The sequence below is a fragment of the Hibiscus syriacus genome, unplaced genomic scaffold (genome assembly GCF_006381635.1).
Source record: "Hibiscus syriacus cultivar Baekdansim isolate YM2019G1 unplaced genomic scaffold, ASM638163v2 tig00110818_pilon, whole genome shotgun sequence".
Taxonomy (NCBI): Eukaryota; Viridiplantae; Streptophyta; class Magnoliopsida; order Malvales; family Malvaceae; genus Hibiscus; species Hibiscus syriacus.
The window spans coordinates 4,892-26,161 of NW_024062874.1; the positions used below are offsets into that span (position 1 = coordinate 4,892).

The following is a 21,270-nucleotide window of genomic DNA, read 5'->3' on the forward strand; positions in this document are numbered from 1 at the left end:
TTGTTAAAATTTTAGCTTCACTTATGTGGAAAAAATCTTCATCATATCTCACTTCAAAGCTTGGTGTTGAAGAAGACAAACTTCATTTTGGATCAATAAATGGAAACACCATATGATCGTAACATTGGTTTAGCACCATAATTACTGGTTCGTAAAACATTTGACAATACATTCATCTTTTCCTGTGGCTTATGCCTAGATTTTTCAATCAATGAAGTCTTTGCATAGTGTTCAGAGCTTTTGTATGATGTTATTAAAGAACAATGCTCGGTGGGAATATAAGTGAAATACTTTAACTGTCAGCATCAAAGCTCCACTGTCACTGTTTCACCATTTTCATTCTTCATACCTTTCTGTTTGATTGGAAATATTTGCTCAAAGAACACTGTCCAATTCTCCTTGTTCAGAATTTCTTTTCTGCTTTTCTGTTTTACTTGCTTCCAACTGATTCTATGATTGCAAATGTTGATAAAACTTACTTTGGATTTCATGCACTTAAAAGTATTAACATAAAGTAATAGCCATAAATCTTTTGCTTATTTCAAAATTATGTTAATCCATTTGCAAGATATTTATATAAAAGAATAAATTGAATTTCGAAAATAAATTGAATTTCGAAAAGATAAACTTGGAATCTATTAATATATAGAAATGTATTCAAAGTCATGGCAAACATAGGAATGATAAAAATTCAAATGACTCAACAAATTATTAGCATAAGTATTTCTAAACTAATCAACTTGATATAATTTAGAGCACTGAGGTAAGCTTATGTCTGGAAGATCTCGAACGTTGCCAGAATGCTTGTAGATATAAAGCTTCTCCCAAAATATTAAACTCTTAAGAGGGTTTAATTACCAGATGCCTAATATCAACATGTATTTGAGCAGCCCTTTCAGGTTTTCAACTCAAATCCTTCATTTGGTTGCAAGACGCCCTTTGCGGGTTTTCATCTTGACCTTTTTTTTTCTATTTTATTTTTATTTTATTTGTTTTATTTTTTTGTTTTATTTTTATTCTTTAAGCATAATATTTCTTGATAGAATCTGAATTTATTGGGTTTCTCAAAACTTTTCCATCCATTTATGCCAAAATCAATGTTCCTCCAAAAAAGGTCTTTTTTACAACATAGGTCTCTTCCCAATTAGGCATCCATTTCCCACGGAAATCTTTATATATAGGCAAGATCTTTTTCAGCACTAGATCACCCTCTTGAAATTCTCTCGGATGTACTTTCTTGTCATGAGACTTCATTATTCGTTTCTGATACATCTGTCCATGGCAAATGGCTTTTAATCTCTTCTCATCAATAATATTCAATTGATCAAATCGAGCTTGGATCCATTCAGACTCATCCAATTTTACCTCTCTTAAGATTCGAAGTGATGGTATCTCAACTTCAATCGGTAAGATTGCTTTCATCCCATAGACTAAAGAAAAAGACGTTGCCCCAGTAGATGTTCACACAGTAGTTTGATATGCATATAAAGCAAAAGGTAACTTCTCGTACCAATCTTTGTAAGTTTCAGTAGTCTTTGTAATGATTCTCTTGATGTTCTTATTTGCTTCTTCAACTGCCCCATTCATCTTTGGGCGATATGTCACTGAGTTTGCATGTTTGATCTTAAACTGTGCACAAAGTTCAGTCATTATTTTGTTGTTCAAGTTCAAAGCATTATCTGTAATGATTCTCTTTGGTAGCCCATACCGGCAGATTATTTCTTTCTTTATAAATTTGCAAATTGTATACCTCTTAATATTAGCATATGAAGCAGCTTTAACCCACTTGGTAAAATAGTCAATTGCCACTAGGATAAAACAATGTCCATTTGATGTTTTTGGCGTGATTGCCTCAATGACGTCTATTCCCCACATAGAAAATGGCCAAGGTGCTATCATTACATGTAAAGGCGATAGAGGTGCACGAATCTTATCTGCATATACCTAGCATTTATGACATCTCCTTGCAAAATCAATGCAATCTATATGCATGGTAGCCCAATAATATCCATATCTCATTATATTTCTAGCCATAGAAAGACTATTTGCATGTATTCCACATATCCCACTGTGTACTTCCTCAATAATGCTTCTAGCTTCGCTAGTATTTACACATCTCAATAGCATTTGATCAATGCTTCTTCTATACAAAGTCTCACCATCAAGAAAGTATCCATCAGCCATTCTTCTCAATGTTCTTTTATCAATCTCAGATGTATTTTATGGATAATTTTGATACTTGATATATTGCAAGATATCATAATAACATGGCTTGCCATCTGCCTCTTCTTCCACACTGTAGCAATATGCAGGAATTTCATATACTTGCATTTTAATCGGCATCATATCAATATTTTTATTTGCTTGAAACATAGCAGCTAATGTAGCCAAAGTATCTACCATTTGATTTTCCTCTCGAGGGAGATAATTGAAGGTGACACTTTCAAATTCTTTCACTAATTTGAGGGTAAAATCTCAGTATTCCAGCAATTTGGGATCTTTCGTTTCTTATTCTCCTCGTAGTTGATACACCACTAACGATGAATCTTCGTATATCTTGAGAAATTTAATTTTTCTTTCTATGGCTGCCTTCAATCCCATGACACAAGCTTCATATTCCGCCATGTTATTGGTGCAAATGAACTCCAATCTACTTGTAAAAGGATAATAAATATTTTCTAGAGAAATTAACACGACCCCAATTCCTCGTCCCAAGGCGTTGGAGGCTCCATCAAAATAAAGCTATGACACTTCCTTTTATTGCTTTTTGGTTGACATATATGATATCAAACTCGGATAATAACATCTGCCATCTAGCCATTTTGCATGTTAAAGCCGATGATTACATTAAGAACTTTAAAGGATCAAGTCTAGATATCAGCCAAGTGGTATGATATAACATGTATTGCCTGAGTCTTCGAGTAACCCACACCAAGGTACAACATAATTTTTGTATTAGTGGGTATCGAATTTCACAATCAGTAAACTTCTTACTCATATAATAAATGGCTTTTTCTTTTCTTCCAAATTCATCATGATGTCCCAATACGCATCCCATCGAATTTTCAAAGACTGTCACGTAAAGAATTAACCCAGTACGCATCCCATCTAGCCATTTTGCATGTTAAAGCAGATGATTCCATTAAGAACTTTAAAGGATCAAGTCTAGATCTCAACCAAGTGGTATGATATAACATGTATTGTCTGAGTCTTCGAGTAACCCACACCAAGGTACAACATAATTTTTGTATTGGTGGGTATCGAATTTCACAATCAGTAAACTTCTTACTCATATAATAAATGGCTTTTTCTTTTCTTCCAGATTCACCATGCTGTCCCAGTACACATCCCATCGAATTTTCAAAGACTGTCACGTAAAGAATTAACGGTCTATCAGGCACTGTGATACTAAAATGGGGGCATTGGATAAATATTTCTTAATAATATCCAAAGTTTCTTGACATTCATCATTCCAGACTTCAGGATTGTTCTTTCAAAGTAACTTGAACACTGGATCACATTTGTCAGTTAATTGAGAAATGAATCAAGATATATAGTTTAATCTCCCCAAAAAGCCTCAAACTTCTTTTTTTGTATTAGGTGGTGGAATATCTTGAATTGCTTTTACTTTATCTGGATCAATCTCGATTCCTTTTTGGCTGACTATAAATCCCAAAAGCTTCCCTGACGTTACCCCAAAAGTGCATTTAGCGGGGTTGAGCTTTAATTGATACTTTCTCAATCTTTGGAAAAACTTTATTAAATTTAGAATATGTTCTTATTTGGTTTGGGACTTGGCAATCATGTCATCCACATATACTTCAATCTCTTTATGCATCATGTCATGAAACAGAGTTACCATTACTCTTTGATAGGCAGCCCCTGCATTTTTCAATCCAAATGACATTACTTTGTAACATATGTGCCTCACATGGTTACAAATGTTGTTTTTTTCCATGTCCTCAGGGTTCATTTTTATCTGATTATATCATGAAAAGCCATCCATAAATGAAAACCATGCATGTCCTGCAGTATTGTCCACCAATGTGTCTATGTGAGGTAACGAAATGCTATCTTTCGGACTAACTTTGTTAAAATCTCTGTAATCCACACACATTCGAACTTTTTCATTCTTCTTTGGCACTGGAACTATGTTGGCTACCCATTCTGGATATTTGGCTGCCTGTAGGAAACCTGCATTAATCTGCTTCATCACTTCCTCTTTAATCTGCAACAACATTTCTGGCCTCATTCGTCTGAGCTTTTCTTGAACAGGTTTATATTCTAGACTAATCAGAAGTTTATGCATCACTATATCCGTACTCAAACCAGTCATATCTTGATAAGACCAAGCAAATATATCTTTGAACTCTTGGAGGAGATTTATCAATTTTCGTTTTATCTGGGCTGACAAAGTAGTACCAATTTTCACCTCTTTCATTTCTTCATTGGTTCCCAGATTTACATCCTCAATCACTTCTTTGTGAGGTAAGATTTGTTTATCTTCTTTTTCTACCAGTCTTAACAATTCGGTAGGAATATCACATTTTTCTTCATCCTCACACTCATTGATTTCTTCCAAACATACATGTCACTCTAAATTTATCTCATGATTGAATTTATGAATAATCATGCTATTAACATTGTGACACCTGCAAATTTAAGTCGGACATATTTCCGAAAGGATATAGTAAATTTATGAAATAAATATAAAGAATGAGAAATAATGAATGTAAAAATGTAAAAAATATAAAGAATGATTGCCATTTGAGAATTTTAAGAAAACTTCTTATATTTGATATTAAGTGAACTTAACATAATTTCCCTTACAAGATAACAAAAACTTTTTATATTCTTGGGCAAAAGCATAAAGATTGGTTCTGAGTATTACTCTGAATTAATACTAAAAACTACAGGGAGATCTTCAACAGTCTAATTGTTGAGCGTTTCACCAGGAAGACAAGGGCGAATCCCAGCTAAGCATTTGCCAGTCTTGTGGTCATTTGTGATCATGTTGATAACTAATCCTTTCATAGCTTCCTCAACCATGCTTTGATCTTTCGTTAACTTTTCTTCTTTAAGAGCATCAACAAGCTGTTGTTCTACATTAACCATTCCTTCGGATTTGAATGTGGACTTCAAATGAGGGAAAGACACGTGTTCCCATGGAATTTCTTCTCCTTTTAATCTTGCCCTTCTGTCTTCACATCTTCTTTTCATTTCTTTGTTTCTTTGTTGAAAGTTGGGCTTAAATCCAAGCCCAAAACGATCTTTCTTCATCTTCACATTTACATGAACTGAACTTCCCTGAAGATTCTTTCCCAAACCTTTCCCAATTTTAGCTCCTATGCCTAAAGTCTGTCGTACAGTCATTTTGGTGCAATCAGACAATCTAGGATGTGGAATTTTGCTTCCCTCAGCAATAAATGTTGCATTGACAAATTCCAAAGCTCGGAAATAGCACTCGAGAGCATCATCATTTGTTTCAATATACGGAGCATCACTTGTTACAAAATCAATGATTTATTCCTCGGCTCCTACACATATCAGTTGACCGTCAACAATAAACTTCAGTTTCTGATGCAACGAGGAAGAAACAACTCATGTAGAATGAATCACGGCCTCCCCAATAAACAATTATATGTAGGGTGGATATCCATTACCACAAAGTCGACGTTGTATACTATTGGTCCGATCAACAATGGTATTTCCATTTTTCCCATTACTTCCTTTTGCGTGCCATCAAAAGCTCGCAATATATTCTGATAATTCTTCATGTGCGATTTATCTACTGGAATCCTTTGAAGTGTAACCAAAGGCATTAAGTTAAGAGCAGATTCATTATCAATCAGTACTACTGGCAATACATAGCCATGACAACGCGTGATAATATTCAAAGCTTTCACTGATCCCATTCCACCTTCAGGTATTTCATCATCAGTGAATGTTATGTAATTATCAACGGCTATTTGCCCTATAATCCTGTCAAGCTTGTTGAGAGATATATCTTCAGGGATAAATGTTTGATTAAGCATTTTCATCAAGGCATTTATGTGTACTTCTGAATTCATCAATAGATCAAGAATTGAAATTCATGCTTGTTGTTTATGTAGCTATTCAACCACACTATATTCACTATGTTTCAGAAATTTCAAAAATTATTGTGCTTGTTTTTCCGTTACGGGCTCATTGACTGTTGGCGGGGATTCATCATCAAATACCTTTTGGGGGTATCACTGCAGCTTTTCCCTTTGCTTTTGCTTGTTCTGATCCATTCGATGTCTCGGGAGAGTAACACCTCACACTTCTTGTAAAGAATCTGACTTTACTTACTACTTCAGACGTCGAATCCACACTCTGTACTTTCTCTTCTGCTTTTTCCAAAGAAACAGATCCTCCTACCATTGAAACATTGGTAGTATAATTCAAAGGTACCTTGCGGGTATCTTTATATGGAAATGGTAAAGGAGTTGTGATAACCACTTTCGACTTTGTTGGTGTAGGATTTACTATAGATGATTCACAGTGATAATCACGGGATCACTTGTTCCCTGCTTAGGTTTAGAATCTTTTGATGCACAAACGTCATCTTCTCTTTTTCCTAGTTCTTCTTTAAAGAACTCTATCTCTTTTTCATTCATCAGTTTTTGCACCAATCCCCTAAATTCAAGGCATAATTAAATTCCATGACCCTTTTCTTGATGATATTCACAATAATTTTCGCCTTCATTAGGTTTTGGCTTGAATTGTTGTTAAATCATACCAGATAGGGAAAGTTATTGAAATATCCAACCAAATGGAGATTTAATTTCAGAAACATCAGTTTTTGCTTTCCTTCTATTTTCTTCCTGGATTGCGTTCACGCTTTTATCTCCATGATTTGGCAGCGGATGATTTGACGTAGATGGTGAATTGAATTCCAGTCTCCTAGTATTAATTAAATTTTGGACCACTCTTTTGAATGCCAAACAATTTTCAATAGAATGACCTGTAATTCCGTCATGATAAACACAATGTGCTTTTATATCATACCATGGAGGAAATGGTGGTTGCATAAGAATCAATGGATAAGGTCGTATTACATTAGCCTTTAATAGTGAATCATAGATCTCATCATAGGGTACTGGTAATAGTGAAAAAAACGCCTCTCATTTTCCCTGCAAGATCCTCTGGATTCCGTTCGATTAGTGTTTGTTTCCTCATTCTTAACCCTTGGTTGGGTTATCGTAACACTTTTTGAGGTATCTTTGTTGTTGGCGTTCACATTGTTAACTTCATTCACTTTTTTTCAATACATTGGTCTTTTGGAACTAGACCCTTCACTTGATTCAATTTTACCACTTTTCATGACATTCTCAATGAGTTCTCCAGAAATGACCAAATCTGCAAAATTTCTGGTTGCATTCCCCATTAAATGACCTAAGTATGGAGATTTTAAAGTGTGGACGAACATCACTGTGGCTTCTTTTTCTGATAGAGGTGGTTGAACTTGTGCCGCTGTATCACGCCATCTTTGAGCGTACTGTCTGAATGTTTCATTGTTCTTTTTCTCTAAATTTTGGAGAGTCTATCTATCGGGAACCATATCTGTAACGTGGCGGTATTGCTCTAGAAACGCCTTTTCCAGATCTTTCCATGATCTAATGTGGGCTTTGGTCAGTTGAGTATATTATTTTAAGGCTGGTCCTGTCAAACTATCTTGAAAGCAATGAATTAACAATTTCTCGTCTTTCACATGGCCTGTCATTCTGCGACAAAACATGGTAATATGGGACGAAGGGCATGTAGTACCATCATATCTTTCAAATTCTGAAACTTTGAACTTAATGTGTAGGATTAGGTCCGGGACTAAACTCAACTCACTAGCTTCAAATCCATAGAACGATTCAGTTACTTCTATAGATTTTATTCTTTTCTCCAAGCTCTTGATCTGTCTAGTCAATTCTTCATTGGATTTTTCTTTCTCATTCAACTCATTCAAATCTGGAATTAGATGCTCAGCATTAAATTCTCCTAACTTCATATCTGATATAAGCGGGTTTTTGCTTGAAGACGCAGGATCCACTTGTTGGTTCTCATTAGGCTTAGTCTCTTATAGTGTCGAAGTGCGAGCATGGATTTGCATAGGTGTGATACCATAATGATAAACTAGTTCCGGCGTGAAACCTAAAGGATATATAGGTTCCTGGTCGAAAGATACATGATTTTCATGACTTTTTCCAATAGTAGATTGCTTCCTGAGCATATCCTCTATTTTATGCATCATACTTTCTTGTGAATTAGCAATGTTGGATTCAATTTTCTCTAACTTCATTCTTATTTATACTTGTTCTTTATTATGATGTTCCTCGAGACGTTGTATTGTATCCTCTATTTTCTTAGTTGCTTTTCTAGTACCGTAGTGATGTTGAATTTCTTGTTTGGCCAGGGTAACTGCGATTGAAAATCCTTTTCATATTATTTTTTTGAAATTTACTTAATGAATGTTTATCTTAATCTAAAATAAAAATTATACATAAATAAAATAATGCAATGAATAATGAATGTATGTAAAAGGTATTGATCCCAAAAAGTTAATTTTCATATAACAACTTCCATCGGCATACAAAAGTTTTCCAAAAAATAGTTTATAACTACATATACGACATAGTTTTCCTATTAAGCTTTATAATTTCCTTTATTAGACATTACATCTTCTTTCCAAACTTAGAAACTGGATCAACGTGATGCTCAATAATCTTTGCTTCATCTGCTAACTCTCCAATATATCTGGCAACTTCGCTCATTTGTACCATGGCCTCGAATACCATACTGTTTCTTTCTTCATAGAAATCAGTAGTTTGCTCTAACTCAGTGATTCTGACTTGATAACTGTGCAGAGTATTTTCAAGATCTCGGATTCGTCTTCGTAGTGAAGCGTTCTCCTCATAACTCTCTTTAAGATCGCTAGGTCCTAGACAAACCTTCTCTTGGAATAATGATTCTTCAAGTTGCAAGATGTAAGCATTAAACTCTGTATTTTTGTTTCTACATTGATCCAAATCCTCTTCAAGTTTTGTTCGTGTTTCTTGTGTCCTTTGATTAAGCTTCTAGATTTGCATATTCTTGTTTCTACATCGTTGCATCCAATTGTTGGCCACCTCTTGCTCTACTTCGAGTCTGGTATTGAATTTCTTTCTCTCCAAATCCCATTTTTTCTTTTCAACATCAAACTCTTCAATCCTTTGGCCCTAACTTCAAGTTCGGCGATCATATTATTCATTCAGCTTCAAATCCCTTAAACATAGTGTTTTTCTCAACCTCAAATCCCTCAAGCATGCCATTCTTCATCTCTTCTAATTCTTTGGCTCAATCCATTTCCTTCTTCATTTCATTCATAATCTCACAACTTTCAGCTTTGTGCTTTATAATTCTCTCCATTTTGTCCAAATCAAGATCTTTCATTTTCTGTTTACCTTTCTTAAGGCTTTTGAGTAAATGGCTATTTTTTCCTTTCAAATCTTTGACTTTGCATTTCTCAATGTTCAACTCTTTGGTCATATGTGTTGTTGCTCTGCTTGATCCTGATGCTCTTCGGGATTTTTGCAGCTCATGGTAATTCTTCTTTAATGTTCTGAACTCACCATCTACTTTTTATTTGTTTTCCCTCAGCATTGTACATTGTACTGAATGAAAGTCAACGTCAACGCCCAACATAGCTTTATATCTTCGTATTTGTTCTAACTCTTTTGACCAACCCTCTCTTTCTGCTTCAAACTCAGCTCTTAGGATTTCTATCTCTGATGGGACTACTCGAATGTGATCTTCCATAGAGATATCCTCATTTTGGTCTGGTAGAAGAATATTTTCATTTTTCCTGACAGACCTCCATTCCTCATAATCGGGGGTTAACATTACTTTCACTGCTTTGGCTCGAATACAGAAAGTTATTTTCCAAGCTTTAACGACCTCCATAATATTTCTTTTGTAATTTTTGCTATGAAATGCAAACTCAGACGAGTGTAACCCAGCAATAACAGGAACAAATTGACGACCCTCGTACTGCCTTATAACCAGAAGTGGTGCATATCCAATTCCTCCCCATAAACCGAGCAACATCACCCAGTTGTAGTCACTACATTTGTAAAACAACTCCCTTTGTTTTTGCCACAGGGCATGTCAAACGATGTCGTTACTTTGTAGATTTTGAAAGGCATTTATCCACATGTCTTTTGTGACTTCGTTCGGCCATTCTTGCTCCAGAAACTCTTTCAACGGTGAGTAGTCTGTTCTAAAGCAACAGTAAGAGACCTTTTCTGTCCTCCAAAAATGGCTACGGATCCAGACATATAACAATTGTGCATATCCTGAAAATCGTCCACCTTCCAGCCTTCTACAAGCGTTTAACGATCGAAAAGTCTCTGCTAGAATTGCAGAAAACAAGATTGGCCTTTTTTTGTAGCTGCTCGAACAAATCTACTACTGCAGCCTCAATGTATCCCAATGTTTACGGGAAGATGACCATACCATATATACCTAGAGCAAAGAGATCAAATCGTACTTTATCATCTGGATGACTCTGAATAATTTCTTTGATGTTGGTCCAGGAAATACCTTCGCCCTCGCCCTTTTGTTTTGTACGAGCCACTACCCATTCCTCTCGTACTCCTACACTCTTTGCTAATTTAACTCGGAAATGTTGAGTTTTGATTGAACTTGAATAAATTCGATTTTCCAAAGCCCCTTCTATATGTAGCAAAGTTGTATACTCTTCAATAGTAGGAACCAAGTCCTCCTTATTGAAAATGAAGCAATTATACCCTGGATTCCAGAATTGAATCAAGGCTCGCAGTAATTCATCATCAACTTCAACATAGAACAAATATGGGATGTCCCCGTAAGACTGATAGATCTGTAGCTTTTTATTTGAATCCCAACTCTCCCAAATGTATCGCAGATCTTGAAGATCATTCTTTTTTAGAGAAACTGGAGCATAACTTGCTAGATCTGATACATAATCATCCTGCAGACTGTCTCCCCTTTGTCTTGTAAGTCTTCAGCCCACTGTCTTACTTCTGAGTTTGGAACTATTTGATTTGAACACTTTTTATCCATAGATGAAGGTTTTCCAATGAGACGATTAACTCGCAGATCAATACATTTAATCATATATGATGCTATGCAAACAACAAAAATAAAAACATAAAAAGAAATGAATTAGTTCAAATAATAAAGAAGGAAAATTTTAATTTAATAATGTCTAACCAAATATTTCTATTTAAACATGCTTTCTACATAGCATATTTTAAATAAATATTATAATCGAAATTCACATGCAATTTATTCAGCAAGGAAATAAATAAATTAAATGGAAAAAGTTAGAATTTATTTCTCCTTTGTGTACACCTAATTTGGACAAAATTTCGACATGGTTTCAGATAAGAAGAGTTTCTAGGGTTTACTATATGCAGAGTTTTAGTTCCAAGAGTAAAGGTACCTGAATTGTCCTTGTTGGCGCCCCCTTGGGCTGCCAAACCCTCAATCCTAGTCCACTACAGACTTAAACGGACCCAGTTCAATTCGAGGGGACACATTTCGCTATGCCTGACACGGAGAATAAATTATCACGAAGACATAGAGCATATGAACCCCAAAAGCTACTTGTTAGGTCTGATACGGAGAATAAATTCTCACGAAGACGTCGCTTTCACTTACACTTAAAAGGGACAAACTTGATTATAAAGCTTATGTTATGCAATGTACGTGTTGTGTGTGAGGAGAAGTATTCAAACCTTTGACAAACAAATAAATAAAAAATGAAATTTAATATTTAAAAATAAAAAAAATTAATAAAGAAGATATATATATATAATAGTATAAAAACCATAAGCATAAAAAAATTAAAAGAAAATAATTATAAATTAAATAAATATGAATTTATAATTTCTAATTGATAGAGACAATTTATAATTGATTTTAAAGCTTGACCAGTCCCCAGCGGAGTCGCCAAGCTGTCGTAATCGGTTTTCGCCCGGTCACGAATTTTTACTTGACGGAAAAATAAATTGAATAAATAAATGATTTTGATTTAAAAAATATTTTGGGAGTCGCCATTGACCTTTTTGGGTTAGGTAGGTCAAATACCTAAAAACAATCTTTTAAAATAGTTTTTAAGAAAACATAATTTAAAAGATAAACTAATCTGCGTATAACAAAAAAAATTTAGTAAAAAAGGTTCGTGGTCGGTTACGTTTAGGGAAGGATTAGCTCCCCTATAAAGCCCAAAATTGGTACCCATTAATTATAAATTGTCTCTATTATTGGAAATTTAAGAATTCAAAAAATATATTTAATTCATAATCCTGTGATTTCAAATTTATTAGTATAATTTTCGGAAAGATATATAATATTTATAAATAAGATATTTATTTATTTAGAAATATCATAAAATGACTTCTAGTTGCTTTAAGACAACCTTTTCTTAATATTAAAAAATAAATAAATAAAACATTTTATCTAAGAATAATTAAAATAAGTTGATACATAATAGAATATCAGAAAAAGACTTCTAGTTGTTTTAAGACATCCATTTTCTTAATATTAAAAAATACATATTAAAATATGATTATTTTTCCTAAAATTAATTTATATAGAATTAAATTTATAAATAGGATTTTTATTTAATAAATATTATAAATAAATAAATATTATTATATATATTTATATGACTAAATAATAATAATAATAATAATTAAATATATTGAAATTTAAAATATAACTAAATAGTGACTAAAATAGACAAAGTTGAAACTAGGGTATTAAAAAGTAATAAAACTTGTAAATAAATTAAAATTAGTGATTAAATTATAACATATTAAAATTAAATGCTTTAATTCGTAATTATTTATTAAATATTACAGTGGCTAAACATGCTATTTTACCTATTTATTAATTTAGTGACTAAAATGAACATATATTAAATTCAAACATCAAATTAGAATAAATTAAAACATTCTTTTCAGGGTTAAAATATTAATTAATAAAATTATAATGGCTAAATCGGTTATTTGCCTAAAATCTATATATTTATGCTAAGGACTAAATTATAAATTAAATAAAATTCATAGACCGAATTAAAAGGATCTAAATTTGATTTCAGTGACTAAAATAGAAGTTTACAAATATGGGATGGCAACGGGTATAATTTACCCATTTAAAATTATGCATATACCCCTCCCCAAAACGGCGTCGTTTGGGAAGGGGTATTTAAACCCTAATATGGCCGACCCTTGGCCATTTCTCTCATTCTCTTCTTTCTCATTCTCTCTCTAACTGAGAGAGATTAAAAAACTCTCTTGCCTCTCTCTAAATTCCTCCAACCAGAGGAAGGTCGGCCGCCGTATTCCGGCGTCGATCAACGCTGTCGGCCACATTCTCCGGTGGCCGGAGATTACCAAACTACCCCAAAATTTAGATCCCGTCGCCCTAAGGTCGAATATGGCCTCTATTTCCTTTAAAAAGCTCCCAATCGGAGCAAATCTACGAAAATACCTTCAGTTTTTGAAGGCTTTTGGTAGTGCGTGGAGGAGCATGGAGTCTCCGATGGCGTCGCAGCTTCCTTGGTAAGGTTCCTCTTAATTTTAGTTTCGATGTTTTGGTGGTTTTTTATGGTTGTCTTCTTCTCTATTGCTCTCTGTCTTTATTTTGCAAGTTCGGTCGATGGTTTTATAGCCATCACCGGTGCTAATCTCGAATCGAGTAAAAGGGTTGGAGTTTGGTGAGTCACCAAACTATAGTGGTGACTCACCACAGCCCTCAACGTGGACGATTTTCTTCAAATCTTCTGGAGGCTCCTGTTGAAGCGTGGCAACGGCTGGTGAAGGTGTCAGAGAGGCGACAGACGTCGTGGTCCTAGGGTGATGATACTCTAGGGTTTCATCTGGAACCATGTGGACCGTTGGATCAAGGTTAGATCCAACGGCTAAGGATCTGCGATAGTTGGGGCGTTGGATGAAAACCCTAAATAGGTGTAGGGTTTTTTTGTTGGGCCAGTCTGGGTTAGACTCTTGTAACTGGGTCGGTCCGATTTTGGGCCTGTAATGTAAATAATATTTTTATTAATAATAATAATAATAATATAAATAATGAAAAAATTGATGTCTACAGTAGAAATATTTCTTGGAAAACTAGACAAACTTATCCCAAGCAATATATAACTTCTTATTCATTGAAGTAATATATAGATAAACACATAATTTTATGTTAAAAGATGTAAATTTAAGAATTTATGTTAGAAATTTAGGAAGTACGAAATTAGATTATCAATAAAAGACAAATGCTGAAATTGTCAAATAAATAAATCCTATTCTCAAATAAATAATAGAGAGTAGTATAAAGAAGTAAAGTCAATCCGTAAGAACTAAGGAAATTAATACTTGTCATTTCCTAGATTGAGTTAACTGCAAAAATAAAAGAGGAGGATTTAAAAACAATAAGAGTAATAAGGTAAAAATAAATAATAATTAAAAAATGATAAAAAAGTAAATAAATGTAGAAGAATTTGATAATGATGATATAGCCATAGGCTTTGCTAGCCTCAATTTTGATTGATCATCGAAATAAATTTTCCTCCTCGTTGTATGCTTGTTACAGTCAATAGGACTCAACCCTCGTAGCTAACTATTTTCTCCAGTTAACCAATATTTTCAAATTTATCTCCGAAATCCGTTCTTTGTTGATCTAACCACATCTATCACCGTTAGTATCATGACAACTTTAATTATGATCAATTGATATGATTTCCAAACTGCAACCAATGTCGAATTTTGAGATAAAGGTGTTGTAACTTTTAAAAAAATGGTTGATTGTCACTTACAGTTTTCAGATAATCGAAGAATACAATATGAAGTTGTGAAGTGCAACTCAACTCTCACAATTAAAATTGAGTCATCACAAAACTTTAGGCCAAGTGAAAGTTAAGCTAATCATGGATTGGATAATGCTTAGCATAATGGAAGAAAAAAAATTCCATTATGTGTTCAAAGGTTGAACTTAAAGGGAATTTGAATTAATGAACTATATTTAAATATAAAGATTTATCACAAAAAATAAAGACAATTATTAAAATTTCTAGTTATAGTTGGATTCTGTTTTATCTTCTGGATAATTTTCTCCCAAACATTTATCTTTAAGATAATTTCGAATTTAACTTCAAGATAATGTTGGACTGTCTTCTAGAAGCTACTAATTGTATTGTTGAAATCTACTGTGTCGGACTCGAACTGTGTCGTGCTCGTGTCCACGACTCCTGCCACGAGTTTGAGTGAACTTCAAATCTCACCTTTAACTGTTGATTTTGGGCTGATTAATTTAATGAAGTCTCTAATAAAAAACATGCCAAAAAAGAAACGAATCAATAATATCAAGATGAAAAATGAGAAGTAAACAAAACTAAAAATACGCAATACTCTACGCTTATTGATAGAAAATACTTAAATTAAGTCACACCCTCAATATTCCTCCATCCATCCATCCGTGAAGCAAGCGTCTTTAGATTTCCTTTATTACAAGATCTAAGTGCGCAGCAACACCAAGAATGTTTAATTCACAAGTGACCACAACAACTATTTTCCAGCTCCGTTACACGAGACATGAAATGGCTTTCTTTACAAGGTATCAGGCAGCTGTTTTAGTCAACAAAGAAGCTTTCTTTAGTCAAAGTGTGATGACCAAGAAACCCTTTTCTCTTCTTTTCATTTCTACCCTTTTTGTCTAATGCCACTCTTGTTGAGAAAACAAGACACTCACTCAATAGTTTGCCCTTTGAAGGCCATAATTGCTCAAATCATTTTCTTGGGCAACAAAAGAAAACAAAAGAATCCGATAAAAGTCGATAAATGAGCTTATAAACAAGTAGATAAATGAATTTCTAAAAAAAATTGTTTGTGAACATAAACGAATAGTCAAGTCTACTCGCCAACATACGGCTAATCTTGAACACTGCTCGACAAGGCCCTTAAAACACTAGATAGAAGTATCAAACGACATCCATGAGCCCATTGTGGCCAGCAAGTTTGATTCACATCGATCAAAATGATCTGATATTAATAAAAGAATCGTGTGAAAATTGTGCAATAACTTGTTGGGCCATTTCATTTTCCATCACCAAGTTGAAAACTCGACTCAATAGCCCAAATACCCAAATGTTCTAAACTGGGTCACTGAAATAGACTCAAAATTTTTAAGGTTTTTCTTAAACTTTAAAGGTATTATATGATTTTTCGAATAGTCTGAGATGATCATAAGGTAGTATATGTTTAGATGCATTTTTTAATCCAAATAATCATTGAACTTTTACAATTATATCAATTTGGTCATTGTAGTTAGATAATCATTAAATCTCTAACGAAATTTAATTCAATACGTTACACGCCACTTTCTTTGATAAATATCTTCAATAAGAGGGTGACACGTATTATATTATTAACAACAAAATAAAATGATTTATTTTAACATTGAGAGAACCTAAAATTTATTTTTACCAAAAATAAATACATGCAAACTACTTTGGTGTCTGGTTCTCCTCCTAACAGTATTTAAGAGAGAATCTCTGGAGCTTTCTTGAATAATGTTAAACCTATATGTCATCTTTGACTTTAGATAAACTTATTTAAATTGAAAATTGACTTGCATAATTGGCATTAACTTAAACCGGTTGCCCATGTAGAATGATGTCAAAGTGTAATAATCCACATTAATTACAACAAACTGGGTTGGTTTCTATTTAATTCCGAGCCAAACATATGAACAAACAGATTATGTGTAGAAAAGAATGTTAAGCATAGAATAATCGGCACATGAAATGGACATAATCCTGGAGATTGGCCCCGCTTAATTCACTCCAATTTATAGGGGGTGGACTGGTTCTGGTCAGGTATGTACACAACCCCAACTTTTATCCAATAATATCCCAAATGCCTGAACAAAAAACTAAAGGCAAAACCCATCCAAATCCAAAGAATCAAACTTGAAATCATATGCAAATTCCAAAGGAGTTGTGATTTACAGGGGAGGTCTGGCCCTCCAAGTTGGGTTCCATGACTGCTGATTGAAAAACCAATGGGACACTGTGGGGTGCAGATGAGGGATTGTATCGCAAGATTTGGAACTTCATTTGGCATTTCGGGAAGGGATCTAATTCTAACCACACTGTTATTTTGTAGCTAGCAGCCCTTCTTATCCACTTTTAACCCTAAAAATTATGGGTTTAATGATATTTTTTACCCTTGAATTTTTCAGATAAATTTATTAAAAGAAACCCATTTTGTAAATGGATGGACATCCATAATTTCGTATGTCAAAAGCTCAACAAGGTAGTGTGGAGTGACATCCCCCGTTGCCCACTTTCTTTAATCTTTCTTACTTGATGTGATGTTCTACAATTTCAGCAACACGTCCACTAAACTACAAACTTACAATATATAGATATGGTATTAGGGTTATAAGACCTTCCTCTCTACTGCACATTGCCATATTGCCAGGTAGGGGGATATTACAAGTATATTAGCAAAATGCCATCTTTTTTTTTAATTGACACCACGTACGTATTAAGAGTATCTAGGGCGAGCCCAACAACTTTATCCATATTCCACGTTATCCTGATTCCTCCTGATCGATCAGGTCATCAATTGACAGCCCATGTTTTTGTTTATTACTACATCTTTTTAAAAGATCGGTGTGGCTGCCAACTTGTGGTTCCACACGTGGAACATGACGTTTCGATACGTGGGCGGTTCACGTTCAATCACTTAACGCTGTCACCCGGACGTGTCGCGGTACTCTTTGATCTTCCGACGTAAGCGCTTCGAAACAACAAAAACTAAACCACAGTAGAACTGGACTATGGCTATGACTAGACAGTTGCTTCTTCACATGATATTGATCACGCATACACTGTTCACCGGTAATGTTATCTTCACATGAAAGGTAAATTTATATATAAAAGAATTGTAATATTTTCACATAACTAACTATTTTGCCGGTCTCCCTTCGATCCTTCTCTTATATATGGAGAATAAGTGGTTAATGTGCCAAAGGCGGCACCATATTGCAAAGTCACGTGTTTTAACTCCAAAAAAGTCTCGACCACGAAAAATTTATGACACATTTACAGCTTTTAAATGAAGTGTGTGACTTGGATCGGAATGTGAAAAATAACAATAGTAATCCAAGCCGTCCAGTGCCCATCATGTCGTACTTGCACAATTTCAAGATCCAATAGTCAAATTCCAATCAAGTTTGTAGGGCCCATCTTTTTATGTATATGGGCAAAGGCGCGGCTAACCTAACCATTGGAAAATTGGACACACAATTTCAACCATATCCTATCCCACAAGGACACACGGTTGAAGTTGGGTACTTGACCACCGCCATTGATGAACCCCCACCAACCAATAAAAGAAACCACATTCTAAAAACGGAAATAAAACAATCAAATCATATGCTACAAACAAACTAAAACCTCTCTTATTTCTTCATTTCCATAACCCCAAAACATATATACCTTAGCAGAACACGGTACACGACTTTCTTTTCCCCCTAAAACCTATTTACATATTTGATTATTTGCTAAATATGTATAATCTCACTCTAAACATGAAATTAATCATTGTAAACACTAAAAGGGGAGCTTCTAGTTGTTGCATTTTGGGGCTTATTGATGCTTCTCATGTTTTATATACACAATACTGTGACAATGGCGGCTCTTCAAACATCTGAGGGCAAAAGGGAACAACACTATGGCGGCTATGGCTAATATTGTATGATTAGTCCTCCCATCGGAGCTCGATGGGGGATCCCCTTTCTTCTTTTGGCATTTCTGTAATTAACCAAAGTCGGAGGCGGCGTCGGAGGGCTGAAGCTCTGCACTTTGATGTTCTTCTTCAACTTTCCATGGCGGCTGCTGCTGCTGCTGCATGAATCTTCGGAGTCCGATGCCATGACCGCCGTGTGCCTCCTCTTCTTCTGGAAATTTCCCGATGTGCCCACAACCTGGAATTTGAAAGCTAGAAAAAGTCAAACATAGGTTTCACCAAACGAAAATTATGCAAATTTGACCGTATTGGTTTGGAAAAGTCCTTTACAGTCGTACATCTTTCTCAGCTACCAAACAACATCGTTACTACCGATAAAACTAATTAAAGAAAGAAGAAACAGAGGATTTACCTTGCAACCAAGAGAGCAGAATCGGAAGGAGTCGACGAGGCTACGGTCACAGACCTCACAAGTGTTGGTGACGCCTTTTCCGGGCCTGGGTTGAGGCCTCTCGTTGATGAAGACAACTTTAGCGCTGTTAATAACATAGGTTTGGACACCAGATATGTCCACGTATTTCTGTATCTCAGATACCCTTATCACATCATGGTATGAGGATCTCCTAATCTGTAAAAAAAATCAGAGCAAATCGCATTAGAAAATCGAAATAAATGTGGAATCTTGGAGATGAACGAGGAAAAAAAAGAGGGTAAAAATCAATGAGAAACTTGTGAGCTTTATAGTCTTATCTGTCAATAAATGCAAAATCAGATTAGACCATTTTCAGGAGAAATACATATTGAGTTATATTTTGTGGGATTGGTTATTAGATCGGACAATCACCATTGTTTTGGATGACAAGATCCTTTTACAAGGAGCCAGTGCCTGTTTGGATGCTGAGAAAATATGAACGTTATAGTCTTTTTCAGTACATTCAAGAAGAACAGAGCAAGAAGAAATAAATTTGGAGAGGAAATTCAAAGAAGTGTGCTTTAAATCAAAATTGGAAACAAACTCGATTAAGAAAGGACAGAGCAGAAGCCCAGAATTAGAAACACAAATGCCAGAAAAAGGGTATTGAATAACGGGATTCCTCATGTCTCCATAAGAGGAAATGACACAAATTTCAAAAGGAAAAAAAGGGTGGAAAAAAAACAGCAGTAGTATTTGTTAACAAAAATGAATCAAAAACCAAAAATAATGAACCTGAATACATCGATGATCCTTGTGATAAGCTAGACATAAAGAGCAGAGAGCGCCATTAACACAATCTAAGCAGTACATATTGCATTCACTCTTGTGAGAATCAGCATGAAGCTTGCATTGAACAAAGAAATGTTCTCTTAACAAAGGCTTCAACCATGGCGGCCACATGTTGTCTTCTTCATCAGGTCCACCAGCTCCCTATAAAAATAAACACATTTTTAATCGACACCCAAAGCAAAGAAACTAATAGAAAGTTGTAAACACAAAAGCTAAATTCAAAAGGTTGAAGTTTTTTTTAATGGAAGAATGAAAGATACCATGATTCTTCTGTTTTTGGGCTTGATTTCACGGACAGTTGATTCTTGGTTTTCGATCGCCAGCTTGAAAGACTTGAAGTGAGTGAGGAGATAGAAAGAGAAGAGAAGGCGGCGAGCAGAGATAGGGGAAGAGAAGAGAAGAGAACGGAAAATTAAAATGAGAAAAAAGGAAGGGTGTATGATAATATACAGAGAGAGTCCACACTAACCTAGAACCGAAGCCATAGGTCTCGATGGATGGGAGATGCGTTAGGTGCAAGGAACCCACCTCTTTCTTTCCTTTCATTTTCACCCACGCATACATTTTTATCATTTTTTATATTTTCACAATTAATTTTAGGGCAAATTACCTATTTATTCACTGACTATTACTTATTTTTTGATTTAGTCAGACAACTATTTTGATTTTAAAACCATACATAATATTACATTTTAGTTTTGATTTGATCATCTGTGGCTAAAAATTAACGGCGATACTGATGTATCATCATAAGGTAAATGCCACATCAATTTTGAAAAATAAAAAAAAATATCATGTTTACATTACGGTTAAAAAATTAACGATGAGTGACCAAAACAGAATTAAAACGTAATGTTAGGTATGATTTTAAAAAGATAATAGTTTGATGACCAAAACAAAAACTAAATAATAGATAAGTTAGCAAATAGGTGGTTTACCCTTTTTTTAATTTATTTTCTAGAGTACGTAATTATTTGATGTCTAAATTCTTACTCATCCATATCATTTTTATCGTGAGGTAATTAATTTGAATAATGCTATTTTTATTATAAAATCTAATAATGCTAGTTTTTATTGTGCTGAAATGGTATAATTTTTAATACTAAATTAACAATTGATACTTTGAACTTTACTTTCTTTCTTTTTATATATACGAAAGTTGCAATTTTGGAAAAAAAAACGTCCGGATTTAATTTTAAAAAAAATTACCATTAC

The 21,270-nt window shown here is 34.3% G+C and overlaps 1 protein-coding gene across 1 annotated transcript; it reads right to left on the minus strand.

Moving 5' to 3' along the window:
* Positions 1 to 2,579: 2,579 nt before the first annotated feature.
* LOC120141973 lies at positions 2,580 to 20,475 on the minus strand. The gene is made up of 5 exons (XM_039156743.1): positions 20,316 to 20,475; positions 19,999 to 20,196; positions 19,204 to 19,419; positions 18,926 to 19,029; positions 2,580 to 2,589 (listed from the first exon to the last, which is right to left on the minus strand). Exons 1-5 carry the CDS (start codon positions 20,316 to 20,318, stop codon positions 2,580 to 2,582), a joined length of 531 nt encoding a protein of 176 aa, XP_039012674.1. The 5' UTR covers positions 20,319 to 20,475.
* Between the last annotated feature and the right edge of the window lie 795 nt (positions 20,476 to 21,270).